This window comes from Orbicella faveolata, unplaced genomic scaffold (genome assembly GCF_042242905.1).
Source record: "Orbicella faveolata isolate gen_17 unplaced genomic scaffold, um_ofav_v1 contig_24, whole genome shotgun sequence".
Taxonomy (NCBI): Eukaryota; Metazoa; Cnidaria; class Anthozoa; order Scleractinia; family Merulinidae; genus Orbicella; species Orbicella faveolata.
The window spans coordinates 4,155,151-4,169,259 of NW_028301552.1; the positions used below are offsets into that span (position 1 = coordinate 4,155,151).

At 39.4% G+C, this 14,109-nt stretch overlaps 1 protein-coding gene across 1 annotated transcript; it reads left to right on the top strand.

The window, feature by feature from the left end:
- The first annotated feature begins 3,598 nt into the window (after positions 1-3,598).
- On the top strand, positions 3,599-11,979 carry LOC110042553 (dynein axonemal assembly factor 10-like). Its single transcript, XM_020747933.2, has 9 exons — positions 3,599-3,869; positions 4,994-5,094; positions 6,880-7,010; positions 7,487-7,588; positions 8,359-8,474; positions 9,265-9,399; positions 10,054-10,151; positions 10,936-11,068; positions 11,787-11,979. Exons 1-9 carry the CDS (start codon positions 3,693-3,695, stop codon positions 11,859-11,861), a joined length of 1,068 nt encoding a protein of 355 aa, XP_020603592.1. The 5' UTR covers positions 3,599-3,692; the 3' UTR covers positions 11,862-11,979.
- The last annotated feature ends 2,130 nt before the right edge of the window (positions 11,980-14,109 follow it).

Here is a 14,109-nt window from a genome sequence, read left to right on the forward strand (position 1 = left end):
TTCTCACTACATTTAAAAGATCTATTTCAGTCCTATACTCACCAGAAAGTAACACTGCGTCGAGGATAGAATGCGTGCACACAGAAGGCAGCCTTTTCTTCTGGCTTGAGGGGAAGGCTCAGGGAGGGTTTCACGGTTCGGCGCATGTCTGTATCATTTATTCGTCTGTGCATGCTTTTTGGCACAGGCCCAGTTTTTCATTGTTTATGAACCAATCGTAAGCAAGTTACCTAATTTCGTATGCAAACGGCCGAAGAATCACCAACCGTGGAATAAACTGTACGGGTCGAAACTTAATTCAAAGTTCGACAGAGTCGGTGAAATCTGCTTAAATTTTCTGAGAATTTCGGTCATCCGTCATTCTGCTAACTACATCTGAGTCGGGTTTTAAAGCGATAACATTCATTTGATAAGAAGTGAACAAAAGTGTCTTGATTTAGACACATGCGCCGAACCATGAAACCCTCCCTTTAATATTGCAGAGCGGCAAAGTGTTAAACAATTATTGGATGAGGATGAGGCCACACTGAACACGCAAGCGGATTTCATTCGCGCGAAACTTTTTACATGAATATTTTCATGTAATGTTTGCTAATTTCATCTTCTCACCTCCTAAGTACTATACATATGCCTTGCCGTTATTTTTAATTTATCCATTCGACAATGATGGCATGAAGTCGTCGAAACGTCATGTAACTTTACCTACGTTACTTTTCCTGCTTAATGGTTTTGTGATATCCAGAATAATCAGAGTCGAGGTAGGGATAAGGTAGGGTTAATCAGCCGAAGCCGAAGGCGGTGATACATGACATGATTACCAGTGACCTAGATGACGTCACAGGCACTTACTGTGCGCTGTCGGCCAATAAGAAAAGAGAAAGTGAGTTCAATATATAATAATAAGGGCTAGGTGGAAAACGCGGAGCCGGGGTCCCGGGGTGTGGAAAGCGCGGGGTGTGGAAAACGCAGGGTGTGGAAAACGCGGGGTGTGGAAAACACGGGTGTGGAAAACGCGGGGTGTGGAAAGCACGGGGTCTGGTGGAAAACACGGGGTGTGGAAAACATGGGGTCTGGTGGAAAACACGGGGTTTGGTGGAAACCCCGGGGTCTGAGTGGAAAACACGGGGGAGACGTATTTTCGCCTAAAATGAGAAGTCGAAATTTTGTTGTTTTAAAATTGCAATGAAAATCACGGCGTGAAACGCGTTTCTCAAACATTTCGTGGGAAAGAAAACCATTCAAGAGCCAACGTGCCATGCAGTGGTTTTCTTTTGCATGGGGCGTCTATTTTATTTTTCGCAGTAACCTGCGTGGATTTTCGTTTTATCTTTAAATAAGAATATTGAAATAATAAAGATTGTTTTGCTTAGTATCTTTAACCATGAAAAGCGACAGTTGCCGTTTTGCTCGTTTAAAAGCCGGTTACCTGTAAGTAGGGCGTCAAGAAATGGCAACAAAAATTACCATAGAATATAAAGAATAAACAAATAAAATACGCCTGGCCCAGCCGGGCCAAATTTGAAACAAAAGCTAAAGAGGTTTTAAGGGTTATTAATCGAGAAAATACAGTAACCTTCTTGAAATGCCAGTTCCAAAATAAATTCTGGCGTTCCTTTAAATGAAACAGAAGTCGGCCCCTTTCTGTAGTTGCTTGCGTTAATTTCAGCGCGCATAATCTCCACTCTTACGAATATGGATTTCGTTTTCGCCGTCTCCTTACACACGAGTTTACAAAAAAAAAAGTTGTTCTAGTGAAATCAAAATGTTATTCCCTTTACATTAACTATCGACTGGGACCTCACTAACGATTCATAAATGATCGGACTCCAGGTTTATAATTACTTCTGTCGTATTGTAAATTGGGGACCGGTCATTATTTATCGCCTGGAGCGGGGGTGGGGCGAGGGGGAGATTTTTGGGGGATCATTGGATTTTTAGGATGCCAGAAGGGGGGATCAGTCATAACTGAGAGCCCAAAAGGGATGATCACTAAATGTCACATGCCCATACAGACTTGGTGGACGGCTTTTTGGCACTCTAAAAAGTAACTTTGCAGTTTCCAAACACTGGGATGGTTAGTTGCTGTTATGTCAACTGACATCAGACCACATCAGTCACGGGGCTCTCAGTAGAACGGCGGAATTTTACCGGCTGTAAAATCGAATGTAGCCACCTGTTCTGGTCATTGAAATTTGAAAACATATAACAATAAATTAAGACTTACAGACTGAGACGTTTCAAGAACAAAAAAGTATTTTAGTTAAAAAGGTGAAACAGCGCTACTTGCTACATCTAATTTTATGATCATAAACAGCTCATTTTCCGTAACACCTTGCCCCCAAAATGCATGAAATCGCATCTTTGGCCACCTAAAAGTTCAAAATCTTCTAGGGCAGCATACCCCGGACCCCGTACGCTGGCTTGTCCCTTCGGGCGAATCGGACCTCACTTTAATTTATGTCGCCTGTGAAAACTTCTGTTAGAACCCTGATCAGATATCGGGAAGACACGGATCAAGAGACTGCACCATGGCGGCTTCATTAATCTGTAAGTCAGCATCATGATTAGAAATATTACTGTCATATGACCGTTGAAAGCACTAGATATACATGTCGAAAGGTGAATATGCGTGCGAAGACATTGAGGGGGATCATGAAATTTATTAATAGCTATGAGGGGAATAATTCAATAAAATAACATTTAAATGGGGGATCAGCTAAATGTTACTGTCTTTAGCCGAAAATCCCCCGCCATCCCCAAGGCGATAAATAATGACCGGTCGAAAGTGATTATTTGTATCAGGAGCCATAGAAAGGCTTTTTCATGGTTTAAGATAGTAAGCAAAACAATCTTTATTATTTCATTATTTCTTTTTCAAAAGTATAAAAAAACCCCGCAAGTTACTGAGAAAAATAACATAGACGTCCCCTGCAAAAGAAAACCGCTACAAGGCACGTTGGCTCTTGCATGGGTTTCTTGGTCACGAAATGTTTAATTTGCTTTGATCGAAAAACGCGTTACACGCCGAGAAGCGGAATTGATTTTCATTGCAATTTTAAAATAACAAAATTTCGACTTCTCAATTTAGTGAGGAAAATTCATATTTCCTCGAAAAAACGTTTTCCCCGTGTTTTCCTCTTAGACCCCGTGTTTTCCACGTAGACCCCGCATTTTCCACCAGACCCCGCGTTTTCCACCAGACCCCGCGTTTTCCACTTAGACCCCGCGTTTTCCACCAGACCCCGCGTTTTCCACACCCATGGACCTCGTACCCCGGGACCCCGTACCCCGTACTCCGTACCCCGGGACCCCGGCCCCGCGTTTTCCACCTAGCCAATAATAAGCAGTTAATGACTGGTCCCAAGGGAAACAGTGAGTTTTTGTTTCCCCGTAGACTACGAGTAGTCCGTCTTTCGCTCAGTCCGTCGTGCGTCGACGCGAAAGAAAACCGAGAGAGAAAAAAATGGAGCCAATTAAATGAGCTAGTGAGTTTTGTTCGCCCTAGGGAGTTAGTGAGTTTTGACCCACGACACGTGATACATTTTCCTCCAATCGGAAAACGTATTTGAGTTGGGATGTATAACAAACTGAGTTATGCGCACTACAACAGTGGTTAGGAACGCCTGGAATATTTTGCAAATGGTGGTGCAGAGTTCTTGAATGGGTTTGTCTTTTGGTTCTTGTAAAGAACTATGGTGGATAAGCCGAAAATAATCGAACACGTTGTAAAATCCTTAGATTACACGCTGTTCGATGCAAGATGGATTCCTTGTAGTGCAAGATTTGTGGTACTCGGAAACTATGCGCGTGGAACAGGCGCGTTTCAAATCTACGAAGTTTCAAAAGGGGACGTCAAACTGCTAAAGAGTGTGAGTGTATGCTTTAATACTAAATAACCTGTCTGTCAGAGGCCTTGGTATTCTTTATTTATCGTTAGCGATACTTGTTTTTCTACTTTTATTTTAATATTTCGACTTAAATTAACTGCTGATTTATTGAGCACTAAAATTACTAGACATGAACGATTCTCGCAGTTATGTACACAATTTGAGCAGCTTGAAATTAAAGCAAAAAAAAAAAAGCTAAAAAAATGAAAATACAAGTAAGAATAACGAGAGGAATATTCTATCATCGTAAAATTGCTGCCGCTATATCTTTCAGAGACACCTTTCCAATGATACTGGGGGAGCAAAACTCTATAATCTTAATGTCGTGAAGCAATAATTCTGTGACAAGCATACACCTGGTTTGTTTAACAAGCATCGCAAGTAATCGGAACTCAAATCAATAAATTGAAAAGTAAATTCTTGCTCATGTGGATTATTTCTTGATCTGTGTTCCTACGGCCTGGTTCATACGTCGCATTTCTGCTGTGTCGAATTCAATTCAGTGAATTAAATTCGACAGAAATTCGACATCTGAATCGGCTGCCGCGTTTCTGCCGCACGTTTGACTGGTCTTGTCGCATTATCCGACAGAAATGCGACACCGATTCAGACATCAAATTTTTGCTGTGTTGAATCTAATGCATGCATTATGTTAATGTATTGAGCATGGGTAAATGTTTTCTCGCCAAAGAAAAAGAAGAAACTTGGCCATTCTTGACCCAATGCAACCTGAACATATTGCAACACACACTGCTACATTGTCAGCCTTCTCCTTCTCGTTCCATTGGCAGTCAATGTTTCGCAAAATTAAAGTCCTTTGTCGCTCAGTATTTTCGTCCGCCATATTGAATACTCTACGTTTGAAACATTTTCCGCTGGCTGACATACCCGACAGTACAAATTCTGAATTAAGTGCGACACAAGTGTGACGTATGAATGGACAGTTGCATTTCTGCCGTGCTTTATTGAATTGAATTCGACACGGCAGAAATGCGACGTATGAACTGGGCCTACAGAGAGTTTTTAGAATTATGGCTTCCAGCATGTACATTCTTCACAGGGTGTTATCTAAAGGCACTCATAGAAACTCCATATTTCTATAACAGGATGAGAAAAGGACAGCATTGAAATGTGGTACTTTTGGAGCTTCAAGTTTACAACAGAGATATCTAGCAACTGGGGACTTTGAGGGAAAAATGATGATTTGGTTTGTAATGTTGTTCTTTAACTTAATTGTTGACTATTTTGCAGTGGTATTAAAGGAGCTCAGTCATGGTTTGTGCATATTGAAAAGTTTAGCCTCAATTTTTCAAATTTGTTATTTGTAATCCGTGTTAATCTACTCCATCCTTAGCCATCCTTGTTCCTTTATGGTTTATCATTATGTCTTTGGTGTTTTTCTAACTTATTAAACTGTTATTTTCAGGTTTCCTACCATTTAAGGGTAATTTTGTATGTGGCCAAAATAACTCAAAATACTGTGACTGGGCTCCTTTAAACTGGCCCACACCAGAGCATATCTCATTTTTCATAGTGCTAAGTGCTAGGTGTTTTGCTAGTCCCCATATGCTGTTCATTGCAGGTTACCTTTCCACCAACAGTTGGCCAAATAAATTTACCGTGCATTTACTGAAACTGGGGCCGCCCAGACAATGAAAACCAATCAGATGGCAGAACTGAAACAATGGATTCCAACATTTTCAAATCCAGCCAATCAAATGTCCGGTACAAAACAATTAAATCTAAACTTGTTCGTTGTGATGCTTACACAACTACAGTGTCTGTTAATAAATTGTCAAGCTCAAGCCATTAGTATTTTCACGTTAGAAAATATTGTATTACTTTACTTTAGATTTCATATCTACATACGTGATAAACTCATTAGATTGACCGTTTTCTGGCTGTGAATGTACGGCCACACAAAATATCTTTTTTACGGTTGTTTAAAATCGTAGAATAATAGATTTTAACATTTTTTACAAAGTAAATTCCGCTCCTGCTGTCTGTGCGTGTTTCTATTTTTACACACCTTTCGGTTGTCCACCACGTAGTTCTTGAAAAAACCATCGCGTTCACTGTCTCAGGAGCTCCACATTTCGGAGTTTGATTGAAATAACATCTTCATGAAAATTCAAATGACTTTTTTTTTCTGTGTTGTACTATTGAAGCCTCAGCCTGTAAAATCACTCAAGCAAAAACAAAAGATGGACGCATAGGAACTTATTCCCCTGGATGGAAAAATTGAAGATATTTTGATCAAAGAATTCATTTTTGTATCAGGTCAACTTTTCAATTCTCCTGCTTGAAGTTTGCTTTCAACTCCTTTCAGCTACATCAAAAATAATCCCTTTCCAATTCGTACATTTCGAGCCTGCATTCATTTGAAACTGCTCAGAGACTATTTGAACGGTTTCTTTTAAACAGCCACGACTATATTCACACAACACACTTTGTTGGCAATTTATATTTACGAGTTACACTCTTAGGCAGCTTTTATTTCCATGTATTTTCCAAACCAACTAACGACCCCATAGAAAGTGTAGCATATACTTCCGCTTGAACCCTCAAGCATGCGAAACTACTAGCGGTTTGAGCTTGGCAATTTATTATGCGACACCGTAATTGCGTAAGCATCAGAATGAACAAGTTGAGATTTCATTGTCTTGTACCGAACATTTGATTGGCTGGAATTGAAAATGGGACATTTGATTGGCTGGATTTGAAAATGTTGGAATCTGTTGTTTCAGTTCTGCCATCTGATTGGTTTTCATTGTCTGGGTGGCCCCGGTTTCAGTAAACGCACTGCAACAAGGTTAATCAGCTGAGCTTATTGAGCTGCATGCATACTTGCTGATCAGACAAGACACATCTACACCACCTGATCTCACACTGTTATCATTGAATCTTAACTGGTTAGTCGGGTAATTAATGAGAAGTGCCACAAGGCGTGACATGGTTGATTTATAAATTTTGTTTATCATTATGTCTGCAGGAACCTTGAAAACACAGAGAGGCCAGTTTATTCTGTAAAAGCTCATTCACAAATAGTGAATGCAATAGATGGTGTCGGGGGCCTGGGTATTGGTGAGGGAGCACCGGAGATAGTCACTGGAAGTAGAGATGGTAAACCATACATAAATCTCTGTTGATAAAATGTATGCAACATTAACATAGGAGTGATGAGAGCAGTCTTGAAAAAGACTGTTGTATTGCTGACTGTTCTTATGTTAACCTGACAAGCAATTCTCTTCAAATTCAAGATTATTCATTTTGCTCTGTAGATAACAAGTGTTTGGCTGGTCAAGTACAATGCTACTCGGCTAGAATAGTCTTTTCTCAGACTAAATGAATGCGACTGACTCCAAACCATTTATTTTGAACTCCCACCCATTTTTTTCCCATAAAATATTATAAAAAGGGTGACCAACAAAGTGGCAAAATTCTAACCTATTCCCATACAATATTAATAGCTATTTGACTCAAATGGGCCCCTCTCAGGACTTCTGAATAACTAGGGGGTGAGACAAACAAGCTTTAGTCCAATGAAATTTTAGTGCAATTTAATAGTAAATAGTGTGTACACGGTCTAACTTTATTAGGGTCTGTGAAAGTTTGGGATCCTCGTCAGAAGGACAAACCTGTGGCTAGCATGACACCAGCTGAAGGAGAAGAGGGACGTGACTGCTGGTGTGTGGCATTTGGTAAGACTACAATGGTTTTTTCTTTCGGTTATCTGTGTTATGTTAGCCTGTGAGCAGGCTGTTTGCGGGGAATGAAAGTATGAATCAAAGGGAAAAAGGAAAGAGAAGCCTGCCCGCATCGCTTAGAATTCTGATTGATGCCCCCAAGTAACCCTGTTGATGCGACATTGAGCAGGCAGGCTCCTCTTCCCCTTTCTCTCTTTTTTTCAGTTCCCACATGAAGAGCATGTTCACCGGCTAGCTTTATGTAGGAAAGTCACCAGGTATTTGATAATTTAAAGAAAAGCTATAGTTAAAGTTAACTATTATTTTATAATTATTACTGCTGATGATGCCCCTTTGGTATAAAATCATTGCACTGTTGAGAATGTTTAAACCAAGCCAATGATTACAGAGCACATGTTTATAATACATGTTACTACCAAATCTTAGTAATACACGTTTCTTCAGGGCTCGATAAAAAGTGCTCTCCGGTTGTACCGGACAAGTACATTTTACTGCCAGGCAAGTAACCTTTCATTCTCACCTGCCTGATGGGTAAGGGCCCAGGCATGTTGCCTGCCAACTAAACAAAGCAAATTAAAGTAAACTTAGCATTGCCCATGGCAAGAAAAATTTGAGAGCTGCTTGTCCAAAGGGCGAGCTAGAATTCAAGTGTTTTTTTTAACCTTGTACTTGCATGTGAGTTTTATATTGGACAGGTTACTATAAACCATGTCAACATCCTAATCGATCATCTGGGTGATTAAATTTTGTTCCACTCATCACAGGTGATGCATATAATACTGAGGAACGTGCTGTTGTAGCAGGCTATGATAATGGAGATATAAAGATGTTTGACCTTAAAAAGATGGCAGTCAGATGGGAAACAAATATTAAGAATGGGGTATGTTAAATCTTGTTTATTTTGTAGTCTTATTTGGGAGAAGGTGATCTAAATTTCACTGTTACTAAGTTTTGAAAAGCTGGCATCTATCAGAAAATTCAAATACTACTGTGTGAGGGAGACTTTATAGGAAGCCTTAATAGTCCCTCTTACTAAAGCAGGCCCACTACATTTTGAAATAACAGAGCATTCAGCCAAGGATGCTTCATGCTTTTAGTAGGAATAGGTTCTTCATGTCTGGGTATTCAGACCCAGTTCAGATGCTGAACTTTTCATGAGCTGATCAGAACCTTATTCCAATATTTTGCTTGACTCAGACTTAACAAAAGTATGCCTGTTGATTCAGACACTGAAATTAATAATAATTATTATTCATTTCACTGATAAGTGGATTCATGCATTTTAAAACAAAAAAAAGCCATCAAAAATTTTAAATGTGCTGTGACTAATAATTTCAGCATCAGGTAAAGTTACCATCTGAATCAAAGTCATTCAGGAGTTGAAATTCTCAGCTGAGGCAGACAGGAAGCTGTTCAAAATTGATATAGCCAGTCTCAATTGATTCAGAAACCAAACTATTCAGACATATATTTAATTGAAGGTATAAGGATTGGCTGAGTTTAAAGTTCAGCATGTCTGATCAGGCATCAGATGAACAACTTAGTATACATTTTTTGCAAAATTGGATGTGTTGTTTTAAAAGTAGGAAATCTTCATTTTGATATTACAAATTTATTACAGTGTAGCAAGAAAGCAGTTTTGATTTCTTCATCAAATTTGTCTTCTGCAGGTCTGTGGTGTTGAATTTGACAGAAAAGATATTGTGATGAACAAACTTGTGGCTACTACATTAGAATCAAAATTTCATGTATACGATCTTAGAACACAGCACCCAGAGAAAGGATTTGCATCCCTTTCTGAAAAGGTGGGTGTAATAAATTTGTTAATACAGTGGAACCCCATTAATATGGACACCAAAGGGCCATGATAAAGTGTCCGCATTATCCGGGTGTCCATATTAAGCAGGCTAATTTAAGAGAAAATATATGAGCTTTTTAGTTGTCGGGACAAAGAAAACTGTCCGTTAGAAGCAGGTGTCTGTATTAAGTGGGTGTCTGTAGAATGGGGTTTCACTGTACATAGAATGTTTTAGTTAAATTTGATTCCAGTGGTTTCATCAACGTTTTCAGCAAGAGGGTAACTGGTTTTCACAGGCAGGCAAAATGTTTTGAACTGAATTTTTGTATAAGAAAAACTCTCCTCTAGATGGCCAAACTGACCGGGCAGGCAAAATTGTTGTCACAGCCGATTGATTTGCCCGCTGCCCTTAATGAAACCCTGAATTAGGCATGCGTTATCCATAACCTTTTCACTTGATTAAGTCATCTTTCTATTAAAAGCACCATAGAGAGAGATCCCGTATTATTATTTGTACACAGTTTCCTTTAAGGTCAGAGTCTACTGACATCTTGATGTTATCATTGTTGTTACAGTGGTCTACAGTGGGTGTAAGGATGTTCTGAGTTCACCCTACATGCATAAAGTTACTTATTGTAAAAATTATTTAAATGACACACAGGCTCACAAGTCAACTATTTGGTGTGCACGACATCTTCCTCAAAACCGTGAAATTTTCATGACTTGTGGTGGCTCAGGGTCTCTAAACCTCTGGAAGTAGTAAGTGTTTTATTGTGTTGTATATTCTGCTGTGCTCTACACTCAGCAAATCGAGACTCTTTTAATTGTTGCCTGAATATCCTCATATCATCTATTTACCCTGAAATTCACAGGGTAAGATTGCTGCTAATATCATTGAGCTACCTTATGTTACAAATTAAAAATAATGAAAGAAAAACTAGAACAGAGCAGACAAATTTATGCAATATTACAGGACAAAATCAATTTGCAAAAGGTGGTGAAATCTGTAACAGTAGGATGTGTGATGTTGATTCAGAAGTGCATTCCAGGAGTTGGAATTCCAGGAATTAAAGCTATAAGTAGACAAAATGTACATATTATTTTAGGTAGTGTGAAAATAATAGTTCTGCTTAACAAATAAGTGCTGCATCGCAGACAAAGCAAATCGTTTAAGTATTTAGGGTGTTGACAAAAGTGTTCAAAGACATGTGAGAACAGAAAGAATCATACTTTGCATGCATCTGTTTGCCAAGTTTGCAGTTCTTTCTCTTTTGATGCAATTTATAGCAGCCAGTCTGTGAAGCTGGTGTTTCAAGGGTTAGCCTTTTGAGACTTGCTGCAGCAGTCAGTTTACCTCTATCAACTTCAAGTTCAAGTTGATAAATAGCTCGTAGTCAATTGTGCTACAGATAAAAATGGATGTAGTCTGCCAGTTGTGAATTAAAAAGGGCTTTCCATTGCATCAAGTTTGTAATGATCTGTTATGGTTGTTATAATTTTATCACCTATGGTAACGCTTTGGTCCTATGACTTTATGATTTAGCTCATATCCTGACCAGCGAGTGAAAAAAGATGCTAATGATTTGGATATGGGTGTGATTGGTTCTGTCTCAATGTTACAAAATGCTAGTCTGTCAACTCAGCCAATCACATCCTTTGACTGGAGTCCAGATAAGGTCAGTAATGCATGTCTGATATTATATGATTCCTCCTTATTGTTTGCCATGCATTTTAGTTTTATATTGGTGTGGTGATCAGGTGGCAAATCAGGCCAGTAATGATGTCTGAAGCCTAAGGTTTTTGGCTGGATCTGATTGATGTCTGATCTTTTACTCTCAAGTGTGAAGTAGTAATATGATATTCTCTTCACTGATGCTACAAATTTATTTCAATGTTAGTTAGGAGAAGTTGGCAGTGCATGAAGCAAATAACCCCAATTGAGCCCTTTTTTGCTGGATCGGACTGATGGCTGATCTGTTTAGTCTCAAATTTGAAATAGTAACATTCTCTTAACTGACGTCAGACATTTCTTTGAAATGTATATTTATGTGAAAAAAATGGCATTGCACAAAGCAAATGATCTAACCTGTTGCAGGCTCTCGGTCAGTGGGGACGATCGAAGAAGTGGGCGGGCGACGAGCAGGGTCTTTCTCTCCGGGATCCCGCTCATTGCTGATTCTGCACGTCGCTGATCGCGCTCGTTGCTGATCTCGCTCGTCGCTGATCCTGCTCGTTGCCCGCCCACTTTTTCGATCGTCCCCACTGACCGAGAGCCTGCAACAGGCTACAAATAACCCCAATAAATGTTTTTTTCTTCACTTTACCTACCCAGTTGATAATATATATGTAAGGAGAGAACAAATGTTAACCAGTCTTTATCGTTTATATTTACAGGAAGGACTTTGTGTATGCACCTCACTCGACCAGACTTTGAGAGTAATCATTGTCACTAAACTCAAGAATGCGTGACATCATCACTGGCTGCTGCATACTTAAACAAGAAGATTTTATTTGAAGTACCTACTGTTTAAGTTATTATGTACATAGATTTTATAGCAGTGAACTTGTAATAAAATTGTTTGCAGTCTTTCAGTGTCTTGTCATTTTGTTGGGGAGGTACGTTGCTTGCAAAATATTTCGGACGTCTAATTTTCCGAGACTTTTTATCCCACTTCGGACAAATTTAGGACACGTGCTGAAACATAACTAACGTAAATTTACGCCTGCAGAACAGAACATGTTCTAGACTGAATGAATGATAGAATGATAGAATGATAGTTTTCCTGCACCCTCGAGATTTTACAGAGACGCCGACGGGAAAATAAGAAAAAGTATATCAAGCCGTTACGTATTTCAAGCAGTAGGGAGTTTACGAAACCACGACGGCAACGTCAACCGTAACGTCACTGCACAAAAGAATTAACGAGTAGTACAATGGCTGTGCACGTGCGTTCTAATTCTTGGTACATTTCTTTGCCGTCCTCCGCAAGACAGCGTGAAATGACCAAATTTTGCGTTGTCTTGAGATCATGAACCGCGACGGCTAAGTTTTTAAATTTATCGCTGAGTTCCGGATTTAGTTTTGCGATAGTTTTGACAGTGATAAACAAATTAATTGACTTTAGAGTACCGCGAGATTCGTAGGTAAAATATAAATTCATTTTTTAATCGACGTTGTCCTCGGCGTCGCCGTCGTGGTTTCGTAAACTCCCTAGTGTCTCCACTAGAGTTCGCTCCATAAAGGAAACTAGCAACTTTGGAGCTATTGAAAAGTTTCATACTGTACTGTAAATATTTAGAACGCTTAAAAAGTTCGAACGGTTATATTTTCGGACACTTGGAATTGAAATTGAAATCGTCTGAAATGTTTTGCAAGTAACATATTACAGACTTCTTGCTGCGCTCAGACTTTGAATGAAAATGACACTGAGCTGAAATGAATAAAGACATATTACTTTGATTGTCGCTGCTTAATTTTATGATAGTGCGGATAAGAGATATCTCATCCAACAATTTCTTCCAACAGATCCTTTGAAAATTTTTATTTGCTCTTTTGCACGTGACATTTGTACTCTACCAAGTGAAGCTGGATATACCAAACAATGAAGATTAAAGATTGAATAATGCCACTATCTGAGTGGTTGTAAAAGCAGTGGTTCAGATTTTCCATCTGTAACTTTTGTACAATGCGCTGACTGTATTGTTATCGGCTTTTTACTGGCTTAAGTGTAAAAGTAATAAAGATGTTACCGCGGCAATCTTGTTAGGACGACATCTAGAAATAGTTTTTTTCTCCGTGGATCGAAGAAAACAACATTGGTTAATATTTCTGTTTGTTACACGACCAAGTCACCGACTAAGGCACCCTCCACACTACGTCGGAGAAATTTGAGAACGGCGTTTTCACTCTGAAAACGCAGCGAATGTTTTCCGTCCACACTACACGGCGGGGCAATTTGAAAATGCAACAGTCATGATTTTGGATTCGTGTTTGAGGAAAACTCGGCAGGGAAATCACGTGATTATCGTGACGTCTTCGTTTCGAAAAGCTCCGTTTTCAAAATGTTTTCCGTCCACACTAAAACTCAAAGCCAGGGTTTTCAAATCCCTCCAGAGTTCAAGAGCGTAGTCGAAAAGCAAATTTCTCCGGCCAAGTGTGGACAAGGCCTAAGTTCAGAGCGCCAAAAACTAAGATTCAATCAATCAGATTGTTTTGTTGTATTGCCAGTCCCCCCTTCCAGGTGTCAGGGGTCCGGGTACTCTCCCAAATGATCTTGGGTTTCAAGGCTTACTTTTCGTAAAAAAAGATTAGCTTAAATTAACGTGGAAAATTATTTTTCTTGTCCTCCAACTTCTTTTGTTCTTTTCTGGGTACGTCAGATGTGATTATTAGAAGACTCAGAACGCTAAGTTGGCTTTCACTTGGCGGTGGTCCACTATTGTAGAATTTTTTTCGATCTTGTCGGTAATATCAAAGATCATCAAAACTTTGTTAACCAAGCTCGCTCGGGACAGTGTGCTTCTTTGTACGTTCTGTCAGGAACTTGGGCCTTGCACTTGGTTTAATTAAGATATATAAGCGCTTTATATTGAATTCTCATCCTCCGATAACGTATTTCTACCCCTCTAATTGGTTCACCAAATTTCGGTTTCCAGCCATTATACCTGTGTTTGTTCTTTTATGAAAAATGAGTACGGCAAGCGTCGCTCATAAAAA